Below are 26,267 nucleotides of genomic sequence, written 5' to 3'. Positions count from 1 at the left end.
GCTAGCTAACGGTGAACACCTGTGGTGATTTTTTATTTTTTTGTGATACAAATTAAAACCACCTCTCATTTAAAACGACGCGCTTCGTCTTGCAGATTAAAACAACTTCAACACGTTTTGAGCTGATTTCATGGTAGGAAAACAAAAGAGCCTCTAAGTCTACACGCTGGACTCTTCAGCTACGACCAAGCCATTTTTGACTCCACTAAAAATGATTGTCAACATATAGGTCGGGAATTGCACGCTACCCTTCGTCTCAGCTCAAAAAGCCGGCTGAATTAAGCAGCGGCGCCACGGCTGCACACACAAACCAGCTGATGCGAATAAAATGAACCTAAAAATAAAAACGCCGATCAGAAATACAATCAATATCCACTTTCTTTATCGTAACAGTCCCTACAGATAGGACTGCAGCGTATATTAAACCAAAGTGCAGCTAAGAAAACATTAAAACAACCCACAGCTTCCCAGAGCAGCAGCTACAGACGCTGCCTTCTATTAGGAAAGGGTGACATTCTGAGGAGAGTTTCGATGCTGGGGCTGGGGAAGGGGGGTTATGTGGGTGTGACGGGTATTTCCTCCTATTTTAAAGGGATGGAGCCACGAATAAGCTTAGAGGGAGAGGAGTGGAGGGAAGGAACAGGAAAACGGGGAAGACGAAACAGAAAATGTGACGGAAGGAAAGATGCTCAGGTGCTGTTGTTGATGGATCCCGGTGCTGAGCTGGGCTGGGCGGTACTGTCTGACACACTGCCCTCTGCAGGAGGAGAGAGGAAACACACCAATCATGAGATTCTGCCAAACAACAACTTGATTAAAATAAAGAACAATCGGCATCTGATTCATGAGCGTTGCGTCAGAAAAAGTCGCGTGTCGGCGCCCTGTTGCACGTACCGTGTGAGGCGGGCGACGTCTGTGCACGAGCGTGAGGAGGAATGAGTGTGGGGTTCAACTGGGGCTGAATAGACAGCTCTGTGTGCAGATACACACAAAACCCGTGTTACACATAAAATACTACAAGAAAAAGTACATTTAATCTGTACACGTGAAAGCAGAGAAGCTAAAAAACAATCGTGGAGGTATAAAGCACGGCTTTAGTTTTCTGTGGTTGTAGCACCCGTGCAGCAGCTCATCAGGCTCTGCAGAAGTCCGTTAATCACCTGCTGATTAAAACCAGGTGTGTTTAAACAGGGTTAAAACTAAAACGTGCTGGAAACCGGCCCCCCAGGACCAGGATTGGGAACCCCTGCTTTAGATACTAAACTGTGACGTGAGAATCTGTCTCATCTCTGAGCGATATCTGATCACATGTTCCAACTCTATGATGATGCTGGAATTGTATAAACAGGACTCGTATATAAAATTACCCCCCCCCCCCCCCCCACCCACACACACACACACACACACGTCTGCTGTGAGCTGGATGACTAAACTCAAATTAAAAGAATCAACTAAAATGAATTGTTCATCAGCTTTTTGAAGGATGTAATGAATATTTAACCAACGGTCCAGCATAAATCTGATACTTTATTTTCCAAGTCTTTTCCAAAAACTTTGCTTTTCCTAGCAATCCTTTGGGTGGATTCACACAAATGAAGCTGGTTTAGGAACTCTACACTCAAAAGCAAGAAAATAAACGGCTGAAATGACTTTATTTCTTTATGTTAATCCTCGTAATCAGTTCCTGACTTTATCAGCGCTGAGGGAGATGGACGAAGACGGGGACTGACCAACGGGACTGAAGTTGAACAGGGGTGGCAGTTCTCGTCCGCTGGGCAGACGGGTGTTGGGCAGGCGAAGCTCGTCGAAGAAGGCGTGCGCGCACGCTTCAAGGGGAGACAGTCTGGAGACGGGCGTGTATTCCAGCAGTCGAGAGCAGAGGGCGATGGCCTCTGGTGGCGTACGGGGCTTAAAAACCTAACAGAACAAATCACGTCAAGCACGACTTCAACTGGCTAAAAGGGATGGATCGTGAGCCAAATACAATAAAACAAGAACGATTTATTTCCGAAACACCAGGACGGAGGAGGTGAAGTGATAAAAACATACCTTTGACCAAGGGTGTGCTTTGATCTGGGGGAATTTGAACTCTGTGTAGTTTGGGTTCATCTCCCGGATCTGCTCCCTCGTTGGCGTCCCCAAAATCTACCAGATGAAAGAGTTAACACCCGTCGTATCATCATGTGACACCCTTCACAACCTGGTTAAGTTACCTTGATGATTTCTACTAGCTGGTCCACTCCACTGTCCCCGGGGAAGATGGGCTGTCCTAGCAGCAGCTCCGCTAACACGCAGCCGGCCGACCAGATGTCGATGTTGGATGTGTAGTCGGTGGCGCCAAATATAAGCTCTGGGGCACGATAGTACCGTGAGCAAATATAGGACACATTTGGCTCCCCTCGAACTAACTGCTTTGCACTAGAACATTTTTTGATAGGGCGATGATGATGAGAATGAGGATGATGAGGGGTGGAAAGACGAAAGAAAAATAAGTTACTTTGTTGGCACCAATAAGCAATTTCAGATACAAAAGGCAGACGAAGAGGATTTGACCGACCTGCCAAAGTCACAGAGTTTGAGAACGGCCGTCTCTGGATCTACCAGGAGGTTCTGAGGCTTAATGTCTCTGTGACAAACACCCTGGGAATGGATATAAGCCAGACTGCGGAACAGCTGGTACATGTACACCTGAGACAGAAAGAAGTCATCAAATGTGTGTGAAGGAGAAAGTAAAGGGACATCTGAACACACGGGTCACATTACTGATGGACAAAAGTCACAGGTGCACAACTCCACTAGAGTTCATGTAAGACAAAGTTCGCTCGTTTTTTCAACTCATCTGCTGTGGTTTCTGGATTTAATGAATACTTTGTGGGTCTCTGTGGGGAAAACGACTCTGGCGCTCCGGTTTCAGGAGGCAGAAGTGAGCCAGAGGAGAGGGGAGCAGAAGACGGCAAGTTTTTGACTCTTACTTCTTGATATTCAGACATCCCTTCTCTGATTGGCTAACAGCAACACGACTTTACCACCGACTCCCTTTACTCTGCAACATTGATGTTTCATCTCCGCAAATAACACAAGCCTGGAGGAGTTCTGCTGTGTGCTGGAGTTGCTAATGCTAACGGTTAGCTTCTACAAGCCAGACGTGCTCTGCTCTCTCCTGGATGCTAAACCAACAACAGCGTTCTCCGTCACGAGCAAAGATGGGCGGGTCCATGAATCCCAACATACAGTCGTGCCGTAGATCTGTCAGGCTTTTCTAATCTGAAACCAACAAACATTTAAGACGAATGTTTTTTATAATTTAGAATGGTAATCTAGACTGTACATTTATAAAAAATATGAATAAATATAGCAAATAACAATTAAAAAAAAATTATTAGCCCTCTGGGGTCCAGGGTGTAAATTACCATTTTTGACTCTTGGGTTTTCTTTTGTATTTTCTAATAAAAACAATAAATATTGCCTTATGGGGTATAATTTTTTTCAGGACAACCTGGACTATCTGAATTTATACTTATTTTATTAATTTGGCAATAATGTACATGGATTTTGGAGTGGGGAGTGGCTCTGTCTCACGCCGAGATCTGACAGCTGCGTGGCGCCGCCCACTCCTCTTGTTGGATCTCCAAGGAGCTGGATCTCTGCCTTCATCCTCTCATCATGACCCAACTCTTCTATGAGGAAGGATGGATCCGCCACATCGTCATCAACATCCTCGCTATTTGCCTCAGACTCCGGCTGCGAGTCTCCGTCCACTTCCTCTGCTTCCAGTTCAAAAAACAGCCGTACTATCTGGACTGCCTGGTGGACATTTATCCTTCTCATCATCCTTTATTTAAGCCTAATAAAAGCCTACTAAACTGCAGAGACAATATATCTGTCCGGATCGCTCCAAAATATGAAGTTTACCGTCAATACCTATCTAATTGTTTGTTGTTACTCCGCTCGCGCCACTCCTTTCCCCGCGAAGCGGCTCCTTGTTGCGCACATCTCGTTACTCGTGCGGCCCTCCTCTCTCTCTCAGCTACATAATGATACTTTTTATCAGTTGAATATGTGAGACTTCCACCAACAGCAAAAGGATCTCATGTTTTTTTATGTTCACGAGCACATTCCCTCTCACGGATTACTAAACTGCTGTTTTGAAAAGTTATCAGATTGTCTAAAAATAGGTAGTTTTTTAGTTTAGTGTAACTCCGCTTTTACGTTGCCTATTAACAAAATTTAAAACCTGGGGGGTAGTTTATAATCTACTTTTTGAAGCTGAATTGAAACCGAAACTCAGGGAGGCGGAGTCTTGCTGCTACAGCGTCCCAAATCAGACCTGTTCAAAAGACACAGATACGCGTCCATGGACCCCAGAGGGTTAATGTCAGAGTGATCTATCGTGCTTCAGAAATAACAAGTAAACTTGCTCATTTAATTTGATAAAAGGGATCAAAACCAGATAAAAGATCATCAATAATCTGTGTTTTGAAATTCAATACAACCTTTACATTTTAAGTGTGTGTAAACATGGTTCTGGTTTTCACACACAGCTGTGTGTGACGTCTCTACACCAGAAACGGCACAAGGGAGAAAGATAAATAAATAAAGATGCATGACTTCAAAGTCAGTGATGTCAGTCTAAAAACAAAGCATACAGGAGAACGCAGAGTCAGAGGGAAGCAGGAAAAAAGATCGCGTTAAAAATGACTAATGATCGTCATCATAACCACAATTATCGTCATTATTGCACTCGGGGTGTTGCGACTGCCGGCCGGCCAGATTACAGAGGAGATGACGAAGGGGTGAGAAGTGATGGCGGCTACCGAGAGGGCAGAGAGGCTTGAAGATCAAACATGAGAGCTCAGAGAGAAAAGAAGGCAATCAGTGATGGAAGTGTGTCGCTGTAGGAAGGAGGATGTCGGGAGGGAGAGAGATCAGCCTCTGGGGAGCAGCAGGCTGAGGTGGGGAAACGGGCCGTGAGACAGCTATAACGTCCTCTCTGCTGCCCCGTGTGCAGCAGACACACAAACACTAATGCCAGCACCGTTTTAGCAAGGGTATTGCTTAACTCCCACGAGGCTGCTTTCATTATCCTGGAACACCAAGCCGCCTTTGAACGCAAACACACTGAGTGGATTATTACATGCTAGGGCAGTTACTAAGGAAATTTCCCATCCTTCAGTTTTTCACTACTTTTACTTTAACAAGTGAAAAACCAAATAAATCAAAAAAGAGTTTGGAAATAAAAGTGATTTAAAAGCATCTATTTGCTCCAGACGGAGATGTCGAGTGTCATTTTGAAGGATTACATACATATAATCCCAGAATCCCAGAAAGACCAAAGTGCAGATTTTTCTCCTCACCTTGACGTAGATGAAGGGTATGGAGGTCTTGGCTTTGTTGAAGTGCCGAGCCACCCTGTACACCGTCTCCGGGACGAAATCCAGCACAAGATTCAAATAAACCTCGTCTTTCTGGAGGACACAAGAGAAACGGGATCAGGAGAAAAGTGAACCGCGGCTCGTTCTGAAGCCACTTCCACACTTCAGCAGCGGTCCCGGCATTTTCCAGAGACGTTCACTCCAGACTGGTTAAACTGGGTTTAGCACCCCAGAATATGAGCTGATCTGGAAAAAGCAGATGTAAATGTTTGGTAAAACATCCGTTGTGTGTGTTTACGGTCTTCTTTTGCCTGTTGTGACGTGGTATAAGACGATATGTTAGCTTGTTTGTTAAAATTAATTACTATTATCTATTTATTTATTTATTTTAGTCTGCACTGGTTGAAGGGTTTTAGGAAAAGATTAAATCACAATTTTTCTGGCAAAAATTGTGATTTAATCTTGGATTCACAATTGTAAGGTTATGAAGTTCATTATTTTCAGCTCCACACAGCTGCCCCTGTGCACAGTAACACCCGTGTAGAAAACGCCAAGGTCGGGTGTTCCTCAGACTGTTTACATTCCAGGAGAAGAGCCAGAAGGAGAAGAAGAACGCTTTTCAATAATCAAAGTACTTAATTTGTGATTAAAGCTATTCGAAACAGATGTTGATCAATAATTAATCAAGTGAATGAGCTGTGGAATGAAGATGTCATGATTTATGTGTTTAATGAAAACAGGACTATTGCACAGACAGACTGACCCTCATCTCCATAGAAACGCATGACACATTGTTCCAACCAATCAGAGCTTTCGGCTGCCGCAGGAGAGTCTGGCTTGTTGACTTAAAGTGTCCAATCCGCTTTACTAAAACTTATCAACAATTCAGAGATATAAAACAAGGCAACGCCATTTTAAGCTCAGTTCCATTTTGACTTCAGTTCTATTCACCGTCATCCCAAAGAGAAGCACAGCCTGGCCAGATGTGTTTTCTTCTTTAAACTAAGAACTGTGAAGTTGGAGATTTTCGTCGTTTAACAACCAGACGACATCCTTTCAAAATAAGAGCACCTGCTGACGCTGCCGATTGGTACCAGGATCGACCCTTCAGACGGGCTTTGACGTGCTGCGACCGCTGCTTCGACAGCTCCAGTACACATCCGAGGTTCTTGGACCTGGCATTTCCTGATCTACCTGGGAGGCCCCCACTGGGTACGTACACGGCAAAATAGCAGCTCATGTCATCACTTTATAAGCCTCGTGATATCTAGTCATAACAAAGACTACCAGATTCAATGACGTCAGCCAAAGGAGTCTGAACCAACCACACACACACACACACACGCACCAACACAACATCCAAATCCATTTTCATCCATCACAGAGTTAGTCCTGGTAGATTGTTAAGAATTTATAATTAAGAAATTAAAGATTCTCAAACGATCCCAACTCTCTCTCTTTTCTTGTCTCAAAGTCAATACAGAGTGTTTAAATGAACTCCCTGATGATAAAAACAACCTATTCTTCTGTTTATAAAAAGTGATCTACTTACAGTGTATTAAAATACAACTCTAGATAGTTACATCACTCTATTCCGTTACACAATTGTATTCTAATCAAGGTTCAGCGCAATGTCCACAACACACAGTAATGTTTACAAACATGACAGGAAATGACATCATACCACCAAAACATTAAAAGCTGCAGGTAAAAATTGTTTTCAAATGTATTTATGAAAGGCGCTGAACACTCGTTTAATCAATACGTTTGCAGTCGTCTCTGGTAGCAACGAAAGCCTCGTAAGTCGTCCTTGAGGGAAGCGCCTGCGTCGGCACAGAGAAGTCAGCGGGTGGAGAAAGTAGCTTCAGGTGGCAGGATTTAGACTCTTATCTCTCCTCTGATTGGCTAACAGCAACGCGACTCTACCATTTACTCTGTTTGCTTGGCAACGTTGATGTTTTACCTCCACAAAGAACACAAACCCGGAGTTCTGCTGTGTGGTGGAGTTGCTAATGCTAATGGTTAGCTTCTACAAGTTGAGACGTTCCCTACTGTGACGCTAAACCAACAACAGTCTTCCACGCCGTGAGTCCAAATAGGTGAGCCCATGAATGCTAAGTGACAGTGTGACGTAGATCTGTCAGGCTTTTCTAATCCTAGAGTTTCACCGTCTGTTTTCTATCAGAAGCTAATGCAGGAGATAGGTGTAGGAGACTATTTTCATTCTCAGCCTGCATGAAAAACTCAAAGTGACCCGTTAGAATCAAAATAATAATCATTAAACAGGTTTTTTCGGTGTTCCGCACCTTTAACGTGATTCTTGAATGCAGAGTTTTACTAATGGGCTCGACACACGGGAGGCGACATCGCCTCTCCTCCATTCATTTTCAATGAGCGATGATCGCGGGTCTCCCTCCTACCAAGCGAAACGCGAAAAACGCGCATGTGAAATTTTGCGCTCGTGCACGTGTCATGCACAGGCGACCCAGCGACGCAATCCCAGAAAGTTGAAACATTTCCAACTTTTCATCGCTGTCGCTCGGACGAGGACCAATCAACGGAGGTTTCATTCACTGACCAATGAGCGGACAGGATGCTCCGTACATCTCCGAGCAAACATGAAGGAGAAGTTGGTTATTATTATGTTTTATAGTAAAATCACAAGTAAGATTTCACATAACTCTAGCAGCACCTTGTGAAGCATCATATCTACCGCTTTTTTAACTCTGAACCGCTTAAATAACCTTAATTCCCTCCAACCTGACACAGCCAATCAAAACAACGGAAGTTTCGATTTCGCCATGGAACAGAACGCGTAGACGGCTTTGCCGCTGCCGCGGATCGCCTCCCGTGTGTCAGGTAATAAAAGCGACAGAGACAAATTTCGCTGATCCCGGTCGTTTGTCGCCTCCCGTGTGTCGAGCCCATAAGGCGAGTCGCTGCTTGACTGTTTTTCATCGCTCACAAAAACGCACTAGAACGCCCAACTCTGACACATTTTATTAATAACAATAATAATAGGTTCGCGGCCGAATGTGAAGCGGCTGGGATGAGGATCAGCACCTCCAAATCTGAGACCATGGTTCTCGACCGGAAAAGGGTGGCTTGCCACCTCCGGGTCGGGGGAGAGGTCCTACCTCAAGTGGAGGAGTTTAAGTATCTCGGGGTCTTGTTCACGAGTGAGGGTAGGAGGGATCGGGAGATCGACAGGCAGATTGGTTCGGCGTCTGCAGTGATGCGGACGCTGAGCCGATCTGTCGTGGGGAAGAGGGAGCTGAGCCAGAAAGCCAGGCTCTCGATTTACCGGTCGATCTACGTCCCAATCCTCACCTATGGTCATGAGCTTTGGGTAATGACCGAAAGAACGAGATCGCGGATACAAGCGGCCGAAATGAGTTTCCTCCGTAGGGTGGCCGGGCTCAGCCTTAGAGATAGGGTGAGGAGCTCGGACATTCGGGAGGGACTCGGAGTAGAACCGCTGCTCCTCCGGATCGAAAGGAGCCAGTTGAGGTGGTTTGGGCATCTGGTCAGGATGCCTCCTGGACGCCTCCCCGGGGAGGTGTTTCGGGCATGTCCTGCCGGCAGAAGGCCCCCGGGTCGACCCAGGACACGTTGGAGAAGTTACATCTCCAATCTGGTCCGGGAACGCCTTGGGGTCCTGCCGGAGGAGCTGGTGGACAAGGCCGGGGAGAGGACGGCCTGGAGCTCCCTAGTTGGGATGCTGCCCCCGCGACCCGGACCCGGATAAGCGGAGGAAGACGAGACGAGACGAGACAATAATAATAATAATAATCCATCTAACTTACACAGCACTTTTTAGGACACTCAAAGACGCTTTCACACACTCTCACATTCACACACTGCTAGTGATGGTAAGCTACTTTGTAGCCACAGCAGCCCTGGGGCAGTCTGACAGAGGTGAGGCTGCCATTGGGCGCCATCGGCCCCTCTGACCACCACCAACACAGGCAAGATGAGTGAAGTGTCTTGTCCAAGGACACAACAGCAGAAAACCTCTGGCGGGAGCTGGAATCGAACCCATGACCCTCCGATCATGAGCCAAGCCGCTCTACCTCCTGAGCTACTGCTGCCCCAGTCTTGACTCACGACGGGGAAGGCTGTTGTTGATTTAGCATCCAGGAGAGAGCAGAGCACGTCTTGGCTAGTAGAAGCTAACCGTTAGCATTAACAACTCCACCACACAGCAGAACTCCGTCAGGCTTGTGTTGTTTGTGGAGATAAAACATCAACGTCACAGAGCAAACAGTCAGTAGAAGAGTCACGTTGCTGTTAGCCAATCAGAGGTGAGATGTCTGAATATCAGGAAATGAGACTCCAAATTCTGCCCTTTTCTGCTCAGGATCATTTCTACTTCCTGAAACAGGAGCGCAAGAGCTTTTGTATTTAAAAAATGAGTAAATTTGGTCTTGAAACTAGCCATTAGCTCATCAGTCCATAGCTCATGATGAGCTCAGCTCCCGTAACCCCCCCCCCCCCCCACCATCATAACACTTTCCAACCAGGGGAAACCCTGGGATGTGTGAAATAGTTGACAGATCCTGGGTCAGTAAGGAGCCCTACAAAAGATATTTGAATTATTTAAAATCGCAATTTCAGTCGGCAAGCATTAGCTTGTTTTGCCTACTGGTTGATGAGATATTTGCTCTTCTTAGCCTCCAGTTGTATTTGGCTGCTCCAGCGTGAGACCTTTAACCTCTCATGCATAAGCTCAAAAACATCAGCTGTCAGGGGTGTGGGAGATGGAAGCTCCTTTCAGGGTATCTGCAGGTTTAAGGGAGCCAAATTTAAGACTTTTTAAGACTTTTTTAAGGCCACTTTGACCAAATTTAAGCTATTTTTAAAAGTAAATTTAAGCTATAATTTCCAGCTATTGCCTGGAACCGGTGCTAACCACATCGCGAATGTGGCATTAGGCATCCAGTCACCATTAAACTTGCCCTTCCCCATGGCGCAAGCTCCCACTAGCTTAACCAGCTAATGTGCTCATCTAAAAATAGCCCCCTTTCACAACCAACTGAATGTGTACGGTTCCGCTTTTGCCAACATCGTACACAAAAAATGCTGAACACTAACTAGAAATTCAAAAAAAATTTATAGAAATAAAAGAATCTTGTTTATTGGGTCTTTGGTAATTTAAGACCTTTGGAAACTGTATTTAAGTATTATTTGTCATTCTGAAGGATTTTTAAGGCCTTAAATTTGGAAAAGCAAATTTAAGGCTTTTTAAAGAGCAAGTCACCCCCTACAAGAAACTTACTTCACTCCCACTTCATGTTTGAAAAATGCAACAAATGCTGTTGCCTGGCAGACCGAGAGGGCGGAGCCGCTAACAAATACACACACACAGGCTCACAGTGGCATTATGACATCATAATATACCAGATGACATCATAGCATACCTCTTAGCCAATAGCGGTGGCAGATTTAAATTCAAACACAGGGCAGAATTTTTCCCTGACGACGGCACAATATTGACAGTTTCAGGCAGAATATTTGAATTTTAACCAAGATGCACTGAAGTGCCAAATTATTGACTACACGTGTCTGTAGCATGATTAGACACTCCTTTATATAGTTTATCAGCAAAAAAATGTGATTTGGGGGTGACTTGCTTTAAGGACCCACGGATACCCTGTCCTTTGCTCCAATAAGAGAATAAACACCTCTCCATTCATACACACCTTCTCCCCGCTCGAGTAGAAGAAGTAGCGTAGTCTTACAATGTTGCAGTGGTCCAGTTTCCTCATAATTTGCAGCTCTCTATTCTACAATGAAGGAAAATAGAAAACAAACATTAAAAGATAGTCAGAGAAGTCGCATGTAAGCGATACGAAACAACTTTTCGGAACGTTACCTTAAATCTTTTATCTTGGAGAACTTTCTTAATTGCCACCATCTCCTGAGTATCGATGAGGCGAGCCTGGTACACCACTCCGAACGAGCCATTTCCTATGACCTTTATGTCTGTGTAGGACACTTCCTGAGGGCGGTCAGGGCCCTGCCCGGGCGTGGCTACCACCGTCGTCACTTTGCCGCTGTCTCCTGTGGATAACGGAGAAAGTTAAAAAGATCCTTAAACTGCACAATGACACCAGCATTCCTTTAAAGAGATGTAACTTGTTTTCTGGGGCTTTGCTGACTGGTAATGAGCTACTGAGACGTCCCAACAACACTCCACGGGGCTAAACCCTTCAGTCTGGTCTCCTGAACTTTGATTCTACCCTCTCTTGCTTTTTCACCTGTTTTACTCCAGCATCGTGTCAAATATTAAATACATTCCAAAAATCTTGCACACTAGCAGCAGACTCACCAACAGCGTGTTTGTGAGATTACAGCTGAGCCCTGGGTTTAAATAAAAAATCCACTCAAAGGATTCTTTTGTGCAATACTTTATGAATCATTACTTATGCATATTTACAATCATTTTATCCATAAAATTGAAAAAAAAACTATATTTATAACTTTTAAATTCCCCGTTTATAAACACAAAAAAGCTAAAATAAACACAAATCCCTTTACAGGGACTTTACTGACTTTTGAATTTTTATGCTCGCGATTGCCCCCTCAGGCCAAAAGCGTAACGGCAGCTTCAATAGGAGGCTTGTGCATGAGGCGCGCATGCTGTACGTGCACACTCCTTAACGAAAATAACAGCTGAGACAGTCCTCTTTGTGTGTGTGTGTGTGTGTGTCTGTGTGTGTGTGTGTGTGTCTGTGTGTGTGTGTGTGTGTTTGTGTGTGTGTGTTTGTGTGTGTGTGTCTGTGTGTGTCTGTGTGTGTGTGTGTGTGTGTGTGTGTGTGTGTGTGTGTGTGTGTGTGTGCGTGTGCGTGCGTGCGTGCGTGCGTGTGTGTGTGTGTGTGTGTGTCGGACGACAGAGGACAGGAGAACACGCAGCTAATTAAGTGAATAATTTGGTTTTGTACCTTTCTCTTCAGCACAGCCGACAAAGGTTTATGATGGGTCAGTCCTCCTGCATGCTCAGATCATTCCCTTCCCTTGCTTGAAAAATGGTTCCAAAATGAAAGTTGAACCCACATCTTTTTTATCTGTGAATTCAATGCCGTTCGGCGAGTCTCAAATAAAAATTTGGGCATCTTACTGTAAAAAAATATACTCTAAATGAACTCGTTCACACCCAGAATCGAACCCGGGTCTTCTGCACGGGAGTCCGACGTCTTACTGGGTGAGCTAAAGCGCCAGTGACGTCACTTGTATCTGTAACATCTACATCCTTGATGGCAGCTGAAACAACGTTCCAAGAACGGTTCGGAGCGAAAATGGCTATTTTGTTGCTAATTTGCAGGAAATATCTAGAAGAAAGTTCAACAGAAAGTAGCTAAGGGTCCTCAGAAATGTAACTAGCTTTGTCACTAGGCGGCACTGCCTCTCTCTCTGCTGCTAAAGCTACTGATAGCAAATGCTACGGGCGATGCCTGAGCGTGAACGCGCATGAAGCAGCCTGCTCGACCCGAGCATCTCTCTTTTTCTGTGATTTTACAGAAAAACAGGCAATCACAGTAAAAATGCCAGGGCTCATTCTACAGGACCAGGGCATTGCAGGAGAACGTATGAAGAAGACATTTATTATTTCTATACATGTTTTGGCTGTCAGACTTCCATAATGTCCCTTTAAGATCAGAAACAAAAGTCAGCATTTTTAGGATTACACATGAACATTTAGTGAATCGCTCATCAGAATGTTGTCTGATGCCATGAAGGATATCAGGTGGAAGTTTTGGCTAGCTGTACAGTAAACCCGCCGGGCTAACGTTTCTACGTGGTTTACCCTTTTTGACAACTCCAACTAGGGTTAAGCAGCTGGTGTGGTGGGTTTAGTTTGTTCGGTCACAAACGATTTGACAAACGGGAAGCAAAAACCCGGAGAGAGGAGAGGAGAGAAGCAGCAGCTAAGAGGCCCGCTGCCAGAAGGCTTGTCGGGGCTTGTGATAAAAATTGCATGGACAGTAGCACACCCAAAGGTGCAACCATTTCTCTCTGCTTGCTCAACCCGCTTGTCTCAACAGGACCCCTCTAGGTTTCTAAACAGGCTTCATAAATGTCTGATTTTAACAAAGCTGAAGCATTATTTTGTGAATTTGAAATCAGATTTTACATCTTTAAATGACTAAATCATTACATCGGGTTGTGGAAAGAGAAAACTGCTGCACCCCTTTTCTTCACATCATAACTCAACTAAACTCGAGTCCTTTGTATTCATTTTTACCGCGCTGACACTTTGCTTTCTGAAACAACTAAGTCAGAGGGGAACACATTAAATATGGAGCAGCTGTGGCATGATAGTGCCTTGAATTATAAATGCAAAGATGAGCGCCGTGCCCAGCTGTTTGGTTTCTAACGCGCCAACACGAGTCTGACGAGTAAAGGGAAACGGACGAGCAGAGTGACTTTCATCGCACCTACACTTAAAGAGTAAGTCACCCCCAAATCAACTTTTTTTTTGTTGATAAACTAAATAAACGAGTGTCTAATTGTGCTGCAGACACGTGTATTCAATAATTTGGCACTTCAGTGCATCTTAGTTGAAGTTTAAATATTCTATCTAAAACTGTCAGTGTTGTGCCGTCGTCATGGAAAAATTCTGCACTGTATTTGAATTTAGATCTGCTACCTCTATAGGCTAAGAGGTACCCTATGATGTCAGCTGATACATTATGATGTCACAATGTCATTGTGAGCCTGTGTGTGTGTGTATTTGTTAGCGGCTCCGCCCTCTCGGTCTGCTAGGCAACAGCATTTGTTGCATTTTTCAAACATGAAGTGGGAGTGGAGTAAGAACCTGGTAGGAGGTGACTTGCTCTTTAATGAATAATTACCTCAGAGCTTCTTGCTAAGCGTAAAACTCCAGCACGAGCTTTACTTGATGAAATGATTGTCGGTTCTCTGATAAATTACAACTAATATTGTATCATTCGTGGCTCTGACAGTGTTTGATGATGCACTCATACCAGTGGGATGCAGATAAATGACTTTTAGGCTACAGGTGCCTCATGATTCACACACCTGCAGGTTCACCTCTCTCTAGAGCACAACACATCTCAACTAACCCCACAGAGTCACACAACATACATTACAGATGACTCGTCCGGCTGAGGAGCTACGCTAACGTAGTTCATCCACATTCCTAAGTTGCACGTCGATGATAAATCGGACTGTCTCTGCGCTGAATGGTTGAACACACATTTTTTCAGCGGTGATTAATGAACCAAAAGCTGCTCTGGTACTGACAGAAAGGAAATCCGCCCACCACACTGGCACTGGTTTTAACGAGGGGCCAGAGACTGACGAGCCAACCCTCGAGTCACGCTGAATCACTGAACTAATTACGTTACTTTTTCTTTTTGTGTAGACTGGTCATGACTCGTGGCAACTTGAAAGGTTACCATTACTGAAATGACATTTTATATACAAATGGGAGAACAGATTAAAGTCAGGATGGGTCAAAGCAGCTGGCGTTACGAGAGGATTCCAGAAGGAGCCGTCCTGTAAGAGGCGTAGAGTTGTCCTTTATTTAAACTGAATGTAATAATGCAATCCTCCAATCGACCGACAGGTAAAGTGAAAACATCCTCTTGGTAAAACGGTGTTTTACCGTGGGTGGAATAAATTAAACAAGTGAACGTTCTGTCCTGGAAATGGTTGCGATGAAAACTGGAAGAAAAAAACTAAACAAAAACGAAGCAAGTGTGAGAATTACGGCGAGTCTAACGAGGGCCAAACTGTGATGGTTACACGACCGGGTCGCAGCAACTTCACAACTACTGTTCTTGTGAAACACTCTGCAGTGATGGAGACCCAGCTGAAGTACAGCAGGTGTGCAGGGTTTATGGATTTAGATGGACACTACTGTAGCGCCGGAAAACCGGCACCTTCCACAGATTTTGCACAAGAGAAGCGTCGTGTTTTTTCAAGAAATGAACCAAAAGCCAAACGCTTTAGAGCATTCACGCAAATCACAACTAGCATTGAATTTGGGCTTTTCATACGCTGTAAGCAGGGTATCTGCAGGTTGAAGGGAGCCAAATTTAAGACTTTTTAAGACCTTTTTTAAGGCAACTTTGACCAAATTTAAGCTATTTTTAAAATTAAATTTAAGCTATAATTTCCAGCTATTGCCTAGAACCGGTGCTAACCACGTCGTGAACGTGGGATTAGCCATCCAGTTACCATTAAACTTGCACTTCCCATGGCACAAGCTCCCACTAGCTTAACCAGCTAATGTGCTCATCTAAAAACAGCCCCCTTTTACAACCAACTGAATGTGTACGGTTCCGCTTACGCCAAAATCGTACACAAAAAATGCTGAACACTAACTAGAAATTCATGAAAATTTTTATAGAAATAAAATAATCTTGTTTATTGGGTCTTTGGTAATTTAAGACCTTTGGAAACTGGATTTAAGGATTATTTGTCATTTTTAAGGATTTTCAAGGCCTTAAATTTGGAAAAGTAAATTTAAGACTTTTTAAGGACCCGCGGATACCCTGTGTAAGACATAATCTTCCCAATTATGACAAATAAAGGCTTGAAAATCTCATTAAGCCTTTTAATGAGTCTGATTTATTTGTTTCACCTTTTAGGTTAAATTACTGAAATAAATGAATTTTTGCACCATATTCTAATTTTTCACCTGTAGTTTCCAGGATCATCTCATACAAAAGGAACATGCGGCAGTGACAGGATGTTATGGAAGCGTTGACATTTTAATTGGGAAAGAGGAGTTTTGCTGGAAATGACAGGATGTTAAAAATCTAAACCGCCAAACTGCCAATAGGTGGAGGCGACTTTTCTTGTGTTTTTGCAAACACAAATCATTTTGTTGCATCTCAGCAGGAGAAAGCACTGTGAAATTAAACATTAGACACCAAACAATTCACCCAATAAAGAACAATTTGTTTTTAAATGAAGATTAAAAAATGCTCAGTTTTTACTAAAAGCTAGTGACTTTTAGTTCTTTTAAGCCGAGAGCTTTATTTGTAGGACAACCTTGTCAAAACTAACCGTTATTTTCTGTTTTATCACTCTAAACTGACTATAAGCCATGATTCAATAGTGGCTTGTTTATCACTGTTTTCGATCAAGGACAATTACTGCTTCACTGCTGCCATTCATTACGGAATCCTTTTATTGGGAGCCATTTCATTTTCTACCCCAGCCACCGTCTCGGAGTCAGAAAAGGACTTATAGAGTGGCCCAGCTTTACAAAAACCAACGGTGAGACCCACATTACACCACAAATGTCCCCCTACACCAGTGGAGTCCAATCCTGAATCTCAGAGACAACCATCCTGCATGTTTTGGCTGTGTCCCTGCTCCAACAAACCCAGCTACCTGTTCAGATAGTCATCAAACTCTATGGAAAGCTGTTAAATAATTTTATTTCAAATGAAACCTTAATATAGCTTTAACTTTATATTTAGTTTGTATTAGATTTTGTTGCCTTGTTTGGGCTGACTCTTGATACTTACAGTAATAGTCCAATTTAAATAAAATTTACATTGACAAAGCATCAGTTTTGACTCATATTCATTCTCCTGCACACTGAAATTCATATGTAGCTGTGGGGATGACTCAATATGTGATTAAATTAAAGACCAGTTGTATTTATTCAGGCAGAAATGCCTTCATTCGTGTTTGAGATTGAGCACCTTAGCGAGCGGAGTGAGATAACGTTCAGGTAAGGTCAATAACTGCTGAAGCAGACATAGGTTCACTAAAACTCAGCATTTTAACGATTAATCTTTTATGTGCCATATTAGAGTAAAACTTAATAATTGACACGCTGACAAATTGGAACCAAACATATTTGGTAAGGATCCGACAAAACTCAGGACGATAACTCTAGCAACTGTAAGCTAGTTTCCAGTTTCCACATATGATTAAAAAACGTAAGTTAGCGTAAATGCCCGTCTCCGTTAATTTATTACACGTTAATAATAAATGTTCTGAAATATAAATTAAATAAATAATTAATATTGGTTACTGGAGGAATATCAGCGGGTTAATTTTAAGCTTTTCACCACCAGAGCTAACTTTATCGTTAGCCCTGGTGAAAGCCCTTGATCGCAGCAGCTAACGGCTAACTCGGTAGCTTCGCAACAACAATCGACACTTAACACACTCCGGTGCTTTGGAATAAAACACATTTTGAGTCTTGATGATAACACACATGGAGCTGTCATGGCGGAAATAAAACGGAAACTTACTACTGCTAGGCAGTCTCAAATTCCCAAAGCTCATCGAGACGCTTCCACTGGCTTGTGAAGCCCCAGTGTTTCCTGTCGAGCTTCCGCTGGCTACCGACGATCCGGCACCGGCTGCAGCAGATCCGGGAGCTCCGGGAGACTCAGCGAAAGAGCTGGTCCTGGCCCGCCCGCTGCCGCTCATATTTGGGTGAACTGAAGCCGGGGCAAGGTTGAATGTTTAGAGCAGCAACACCAGAACACACTCCGCTAAATATAAGTATGTTACTATGTTTAGTAAAAAAACAGCAAAATTACACTTACAGCGTTCAGTACAGGTTTTCCGTCTCCCCTTTTCTTCCTCTGTAGAACAGTGATGGAGGGGGGACTGGGGAGTTGACGTACGACGACGTAAAGGTCCCGATGTATCATGGGAAAACAAGTTCTCTTTGGCGTTAAAGGGAAAGTGCCAATATTTTCAGGAAAATTAAGAACATTTGGTATCTTCCTTGTAGCTATCTGTTTGGAAAAGAGAGACAGACGATTGGAAGTTAGTCCTCGTAGTACGGAGGAGGATTGGGGCCACTGAAAAGAATGAAAAGATAAGAAAGAGAATTCTGACTTTAATCTCAGAAAACTTTTTTTTCTCGGAATTCTGACTTAAATCTCAGAATTCTAACTTTAATAATCCTGAGAAAAAAGTCAGAATTCTGACAAAAAAGTAGGAATTCTCTTTCTTTTTTAATGACCCTAATCCGTTTGGCCTGATATATATCCACCCATCCATCCATTTTCTGAGCCCGCTTGTCCATATGGTCTCGGGGGTGGGGGGCACAAAAATGTATGTATATATATTCCAAAAATGCTTCCAAGTAGTTTATGCCAACCCCAAATTTTACATTACATCATTGGGGTTAGGAGATGCTTTGAGGAAATTATAGCTTGTTTATTTCTGGCTGTTATTCTATAAAATTGCTGCCAGCCTGCCATAATAATATATAGTCATAGTACTCATCAGAGTGAAAGTTAAAACACAAAGGCTGAATTAAACTACCATGGCATTTTTAAGACTGACTTTGTCCTGAGACATTTTGTTACTGACCCCATTGTAACTCATTTTTAACCCTTCTGTTCAGTCGTAATTAATCTCTGCTGTCTCTGGTAGAAGCAAATAATACTTCGCAACAGGTAACACAATCAGTTGACCACATTTCCACAGAACCCCTCCTCAAAAAAGGCAGATGTATGCTCTAATGTTATGTCACAATGCCAAAAGCAGTTGTTTTTTTCTATAAATGTTTCAAATTTATACATTATCTTCACCTAAATCTGTAATTGTTTTAAAATGGGTTTTTATTTAGAAAAAAAAGACTACAGACAAATTTTGATGTTTTTGTTAAATTTCTAAAGTAAAAACAAACAAAAAAATATCTAAAAGTAATCAGTCAAATAATGAATGAATCATTAAAGACCCAAGGACTAGAACAAGGCAAGACACACAGTAGAAAAAATATCATGTAAATAAAGATAATTAAATTTCACATAAATTTGAGACCCTAAATATTTAATTTTCTGTACTTCTGTTTTCTTGTCATCTAGACACGTGTGAAACTTTCATCTTTACTCAATTTATGAGTCAACAAAGTTTGTCTAATGACTCTGCATCAGTATGAATCAACTAATGTGCATCACAATTGTTCGCGTTTGGGTTAATGTTTTATGTTTGTCTGGTATTTAGTATATAAGTTCAAAGGATGGCACCTTCAACAATAACAAGAGATCGTTTCATACGTATTTAAATATAAACGAACACGTTATAGTTTAGGAGTAGTTAAAGTAATAGACACACACAGTTTGTATCCACAGATACAATACATGATCATACATTTCAAAGAACAACAAAAAAAACTACATTTCCCATGAGCTAACCTGATAAGTTGATTGACAGCCCGAGTATCAAATCAAAAGCTCTGATACGTCGAGACTACCGCATTGGGCGGGGCGTGTCATCACAAGAGTGAGACCATCGGCGGGTAAACGTTACATTACCCGCTTTGTAATGGACATTCGCGCGGACACGTTTTACTTTTTATTTTTGTAAACCACGACTTGTGGTAAAGACCTGGCAGAAAGCGCCAGCTGGACCACGACGCGACTGATAACCACGCGAAGGACTGTCCAACGCGAGTAAATGAGCGGTAAGGAAAAGAAGGGCCCGCCGTCGTAGCCGTAGAGCTTCGGGGAAAAGTGGGTAGCGCCGCCTGACGGACCGCCCGATGAACCGGGGTGCCGCCGTCAGGAAACCGCGGTGCCTAGAAACAGGTCTGCAACTTCCGAGGGAGCGCCGCCAACAGCTCTCCATAAGCTACCGCACATTTTAAACAAAATAGGAATTTAATGTGGGAGGAAAACAAGGATCTATTAGCTTCTGTTTAGCTTAGGCCGTCCTGTTAGCAACAGAGGCCTTTTGTTTACCTCTCAGCTGTCACTTAGGTGAATGCCAAATCAGATGAGATCTCACAGGCTGAAATGTGGCTTTTTAAAGTTTGTCATCTAAATTCTGATTTTAATTTTTTTTGCAGGTTTGCTCTAAGCCTGACTTTGTGGGTGACAAAAGTTGCATTCCTTCATTGGATCCTGTCCAGTTGTTACACCTTTCCTCTGATGATTCACTCACAACCTGCTCGAGGTGGAGCAGAGTCAGACACGCTGTCATGATGGCCGAGCAGGGTCAGGAGGAGGAAGAGGGCGTGTATGTGGAGCACCAGTACATGTGCAGCGAGTGCCAGCAGCTCTTCAACACCCTCCAGGATGTGTTGATCCACCAGCAGATCCATACAGGCCAGGATGTGGAGGCGGAGGCCTCGGCTACCCCAGAGATGGAGCAAAGTCAGCAGTACCAGTGTCTGGAGTGCGGGAGCCTCCTCGTGAATGCGGACGAACTGCTGCAGCATCAGGAGATGCACATGAGAGAGGCGGGGGTAGAGGTGGAGCAGCAAGGTGATGGAGGCAAAAGAAAGATTTTAAACAAACTACAGTTTGTTTTTGTAATCCTTTTTCAGAGGCACTCTGCTTTTGATGTGGAGTAACAAACACGGTGTCCATGTGTTTGTTTAGGCCTGTGTGAGGTGCTAGAGATGGAGCAAGCCAGCTCACAGATTCAGGATTCAGGACCTGTTCAGTACCAGTGCCTTGACTGTTTGGCTCTGTTTGACTCGCCTGATGCCTGGTTGGAGCACCGGCGAACCCACAACAGTAGCAGCACACACAGTAACACACAGACTACAGTAAGGAACACAAAATACCATATCATATGATCACTGTGACTTTATTAGGTTATAAGTCCTCCCATTTTTGTCACACAGTGCAGGTTCTCTACAGAGTTCCTCAACGTTTCCTATCCTTTAGTCTAAATATTGTTCTAAAACTCTTAACTAGGAACTAAAACAAAGAAATGTCTTTTTTTTACAGGGTTGTAAAAAGTATTTACTCCCTTATTGACAGAAAATGTATGTTAAACATTGTTTAGAAAGCTGAGTTCACTTTCACTCGCCCCACCCAGGCCTGATTACGGCCGCACTTGTACAATCACGTCAACAGAACCAGTCTGACGACATGAAGCAGGCTAAAAGATTTCAAAAAGCAACACCGCGTGCCCTGCTCTGAAGAGCTCCAGCACCAGAATAAACAAAAAACAAACAAACATCTGAAGCCCCACAGGGCTCACTTGTTTAAGGAAAAGGTCAAAGTTCACCGTTCAATAAAAGGGTGGGTATCCATGGGAGGGTTCTAAGAACTTATTTGAATGTTTGTCTGTAGAACTAACTCTGCGTTTCATCAAAAACATGGTGGTGGCCGTGTGATGGTCTGGGACTAGGGTTAGGTCGCTTTTTAAAAAAAAAAAATTAAAGACCAAGTTCACTGAAAAACTTTACCTTTGTTTGTCAAATATGATTGGCCAATGAGTAAATGTAAAAATGGTCTTCTATCCAGGGAAGGCTGTTAATTTAGCAGCCAGGAAACAGCAGAGAACGTCTCAGCTAGTAGAAGCTAACATTAGCATTAGCAACTCCACCACACGGCATAACTCCTCCAGGCTTGTGTTAATTATGGAGATAAAACAACGTTGCAGAGCAAACAGAGTCAGTGGTAGTCGCGTTGCTGTCAGCCAGTCAGAGACGAGGTGTCAGAATATCAGGAAATAAGACGCCAAACCCTGTCGCCTGTAGCTCACTTCCACCCTGACTAAGTTCTACTTCCTGAAACGGGAGCGTCAGAGCTTTTTACGCTCAGAGATGGACTCATAAGGCGTACATTTATATTAGAGACCCCTGCAGATGTGTGGAGAAAACGGGTGAAGTTGGTCTTTAATAAAAACATTTATGAACAGAAACCATCTGTAAACCATGATGCGTGTCGTTCACAAGCCCAACAGTTTGGTTAAATGGGCTAAAGCCGTAGTTTATTACACATGAATGTGCCGTTTTAAACCCAACTCTTTTCTCATAGCAATGCGCTCCACTCATCATTAGTGCATGTGATGTATTCCATAGATTAAAACTAGAGATTATCAGTAAAAGAGCAGATTTCTGAGTCCAGTAAGTTTTGCACTGACTGGTTGTTGTTGGTGTATAACAGGAGTACGTGATACAGCCGGACGGAACGATCACGCCGCTGAACAGCATGCAGAACTTTGTGCTGAGTGAGCAGCAGGCGGGAGAGATCTTGGCACAGGTACTTTGAATCTGCGTCTGGGACTTTGGAGTTGAGTCTGTGCTGTTTAGCTTTAGAAGGGAAAAATCAGCCTGAAAGCTTCCAGACCTTAAAAAAATGCATAAACCGTTAGTTTGAGGTTTTATCCCTGATCTTGACCTCTGAAAACTCTTTTTTTTAGGTACTAGCCCACCAGCAGCAGCAGCAGCAGCCGAAGAAACGTCCATCTGCCTCCAAATCCTCCCACTCCTACCTGCTGCCCCCTGTGACGCCGGCACCCGGCTCCGCCACCATGCACCTGCAGATTCTCACAGCTCAAGCTCTGGCAGACCGTTCCAAGCCGCCTCCTCTGCTGCCCGCGGGGAACCGGAGCTCCTTGGCGAAGCCAGGGATTCTAGAGAACGGCGTTCAGAGGCTGCAGTTGAGGCTGGCCTCCAGCGTGCTTAGCGACAGCCAGCAGCAGCCAACAGAGCTGGTGGTCATCCACCCGTATGAATGCTCAGAATGCTCACTTCTCTTCCAGACCCCCGAGGACTTCCTGCAGCACCAGGGAGAGCACTTCCTAGGTCAAGACAAAGAGAGCGGGGGTCCAGGGGTGATGACCGGCCTCGAGGAGATGAAAGGACGGGAAGTGACCGTAGAAAAGTTGGAGGACGTGAGGATCAGAGGAGCAGAGACGAAAGTCACGTCCTGGACAAAGCCTAGGCAGTGTGACCTCTGCAACCGCAGCTTCACCTCCGTCAACCGGCTGAACGCTCACCGGCGCGTGCACGAGCAGGGCACGTACGACTGTCCAGAATGTGGCAAGGTGTTCAAGAGAGACGCATCGCTGCAGGCGCACATGCGCACACACTCGGGCGTGGCGCGGTATCTGTGTGTGGACTGTGGCAACGGCTTCACCACTGAGATGACGCTCCTCGTGCACAGGTGACATCACTGCTGTTGTGATTTTAGCATAAAAGCGCTCCTTTAAGTAACGCTCGGCTTTTTCCCTCCTTTCTCGCTCGCAGGAGGTCGCACATCCCAAATCCTTTCCACAGGTGTCAGGTCTGCCTTAAAACCTTCACCAACATGACCAAGTACCTTTACCACCGTCGGACCCACTTCAACCGGGACCCTCTGAACGTACCCACTCCTGTTGTTGTGGTCAGAAATCTCACTGATAACCTCTCCTCCCACAGCTTGTTGTAGTGGTTCTCTTTGACGTTTGCTTCTCGTCTTCTCCAGGCTTCGCCTCCTAAAAGAACATCTGCAACGGCTCTTGCCATCCTGCAGAGATCAAGGGTCAAGAAGAAGCCCCAAATCGAGGTGTCAGACGTTATCATGCAGCCCCCTTTCACAGAGGAAGAGGTGGTCGCCCTCGCGGATCCAAACCCAGTTTCTGTCAGTGACCAAAATGCAGGTGAAGCAGAGAGGGCGGAGACTGATGTTGAAAAGCAGGCGTCTGAGCAGATCCACGGCAACACTGAGAACCACCAGCAGGCTGAAGAGAAGGATGCCATTCCCTCTGCAAATCCGCCTCCTCTGGACAAGAGTAGGATTGTGATTAGCTCTGTGTTTTCCGGAGATGCTGCTGTAAACTCGTTAACAGGCACCGACTCGTTTCCTTGTCATTCATGCTCCAAAACGTTTCCCTCTCAGCTGCTGCGCATGCACCACCAGCGCCAGTCCCACGTGGTTCAGCGCAGGTTCGTCTGTGGCATCTGCAGGAAGTCCTTCAAGAAGCACGTTCACGTGCAAAACCACATGCGCATACACACCGGTGAGAAGCCCTTCCAGTGTTCGGACTGTGGCAAAACCTTCTCGTTGCTGGCCAATCTGATGAGGCACACGCTCATTCATTCCGGCGTGCGTCCGTATCGGTGCGACATCTGCTACCGCTCCTTCTCTCAGTCGTCGAACCTCCGTCAGCACAGCCTGCTGCACTCCAGCGCTCCGAGAATGACCTGCCCCGAGTGCCCCGCAACATTTCACCGGGCCAACAAGTTGGCAGCGCATCGCTTTACCCAGCATCCAGGAGCTCCGGCTCCTTTTCCCTGTCCTCACTGTGAAGCCGGCTTCCTGACCAAGACCCAACAAGAGCGACACTGTCTGGAGCAACACCCCGCTCAGGTCGCGGAGGAGAGCAGGGAGCCCCGTGGTTTAAAAGACCTCACGTCAGAGCCCTCTACCTCAGCGGCGGCGGCGACAGAACCCGGGGAGTCGGCCAGCCTGGCCAAAGGGAATCTAGACTGCAACATTTGTGGGAGGAAGTTGAATTCTGCTGCCAATCTGCGACTCCACAGACTCAGCCACTTTGCGTCGTGCCGCGGGCGACCACGCTGCACCCCCGGCAAACGACCCAAAGCTCACCAGTGTCCCATCTGTGGCAAACTGTTCGTGTCGTCTTCTGCCGTCACGCTCCACCAGCGAGTCCACACGGGCGAGCGGCCGTTCCCCTGCCAGGTGTGCGGGAAGCGCTTCCGTCAGAGCACGCACCTGCGAGAGCACCTGCGCACGCACTCCGGCGAACGACCGTTCCGCTGCGAAACGTGCGGGAAGGGTTTCATTCAGAGCATGCACTTGACCGAGCACCGCAGAAAGCACACAGGCGAACGGCCACACCCGTGCCCGCTGTGCGGGAAAGCCTTCAAGACCCTCTCCAACCTGAGGAACCATAGAAAGACCCACGCTAGGCAGCAGCGGCAGGACGAGGTCGCCGTGGAGACCAGCGCCGCTGTGGCTGTGGTGGAAGAGTCTGCTGTGGATCTGACCAGCAGGCAGCCTCAGCTCATCCAGATCCAAACATCAGAGCTGCAGCAGGTAAAATCTTCCCAGTACATAATTTAATTCCTGTTGTAACTTCATAGATTTATATTCATGCAGGAACACCATTTGTCTTGAATCGCGTCCTAATTTTGACTCGTTCTCCAGACTCGGGGCACCTCCACCATTATGTGCAACGAGTTTGGAGAGACCATCGCCATCATCGAGACCAGCGAGGGAGGAGCGCTGCCTCTGGAGCAGGCTCTGCAGATCTACCAGACGGCGTTGGAGAGCGGGCTCACGGCGGACGGGCTCCACCTTTCGTGAGAGAAAACAACCAAAACCTAAAAGTTCTCGTTCCGGCTGAAGCGAAAGCTCGACTTCTGGTTTTTTCAATGTGTTTTACTGGAACCAGATATGTATGCTGTGGAGGAAATGAATTTGGCAAACAGACCAAAGCATGCCGGGTTCCCCCTGAAGGAATCAGTGTCAGCGTTCAGGAAGTGAAGAAATCTGTCATTTAAATACGTTTCATATAATTAAGGACTTGTTTTGTGCCACAGATGAAAAATTGTACCGTTCAAAGTTGAATCACTTTTATGTCATGAAAGCACGGCTACCATGTGACATTAATAAACGTTTTTAAGGAGCTGCAGCGTTTTCACTCAACAGAGGGTGAATTTAAAAGGTCTGGTGAAGTAATTATGATCTCTGTATTTAAGCTGATCTGTGTGGTCTGAGTCTAGAGTCATTCTGTTCCAGATAAATAAAGTTATAATAGTTTGTTGATGCGTCGCTCCCGGGAACAGTTTCTGATCTCCTTGGTGGCGGTCGAGGCTTATCCCATCCCAACACAGATTCAGAAATCCAGAGGGATTATGGTAAATGACCTGTATTTGTAGAGCGCCTTCTTAAGCCTGATTCATGCTTCTCCGTCAGCTCCAACAGGGAGAGAGACGCACGGACGGAGGCATTTTGCCCTCATCGGTCTCCTGGAGTGTTGCAAAGCAATTCCCCGCCAGGACACCAGAGGGCGTAGCGCTGTTCTGTCGTATCCGGTCCAAGAGTGTTTATATTGTTTTTTGTACATTAGAGACTTTTTAACAGACAAATTTGTCTCATTCTCCCACCTCTTTATGCGCTCGCCACCTCTAAACCCACGTTTCCTGTCATTTCCGTCCACAAATAAAACTTGCTGTGCATCTTTTCACTCCTC

At 45.0% G+C, this 26,267-nt stretch overlaps 2 protein-coding genes across 2 annotated transcripts; one reads left to right on the top strand and one right to left on the bottom strand.

The window, feature by feature from the left end:
* Positions 1–509: 509 nt before the first annotated feature.
* On the bottom strand, positions 510–18,023 carry gsk3ab (glycogen synthase kinase 3 alpha b). Its single transcript, XM_015950293.3, has 11 exons — positions 17,918–18,023; positions 17,618–17,809; positions 11,248–11,435; positions 11,075–11,158; positions 5,355–5,465; positions 2,558–2,688; positions 2,214–2,418; positions 2,050–2,145; positions 1,731–1,917; positions 895–972; positions 510–757 (listed from the first exon to the last, which is right to left on the bottom strand). Exons 2-11 carry the CDS (start codon positions 17,796–17,798, stop codon positions 690–692), a joined length of 1,329 nt encoding a protein of 442 aa, XP_015805779.1. The 5' UTR covers positions 17,799–17,809; positions 17,918–18,023; the 3' UTR covers positions 510–689.
* A 1,597-nt stretch (positions 18,024–19,620) lies between these two features.
* znf526 (zinc finger protein 526) lies at positions 19,621–25,700 on the top strand. The gene is made up of 8 exons (XM_015950292.3): positions 19,621–19,791; positions 20,176–20,593; positions 20,711–20,880; positions 22,232–22,327; positions 22,488–23,233; positions 23,317–23,452; positions 23,534–25,108; positions 25,220–25,700. The coding sequence occupies exons 2-8, from the start codon at positions 20,308–20,310 to the stop codon at positions 25,376–25,378; spliced, it is 3,168 nt and encodes a 1,055-aa protein (XP_015805778.3). The 5' UTR covers positions 19,621–19,791; positions 20,176–20,307; the 3' UTR covers positions 25,379–25,700.
* The last annotated feature ends 567 nt before the right edge of the window (positions 25,701–26,267 follow it).

The sequence above is a fragment of the Nothobranchius furzeri genome, chromosome 5 (assembly GCF_043380555.1).
Source record: "Nothobranchius furzeri strain GRZ-AD chromosome 5, NfurGRZ-RIMD1, whole genome shotgun sequence".
NCBI lineage: Eukaryota > Metazoa > Chordata > Actinopteri > Cyprinodontiformes > Nothobranchiidae > Nothobranchius > Nothobranchius furzeri.
This window is presented reverse-complemented; position numbering and strand designations above follow the sequence as displayed.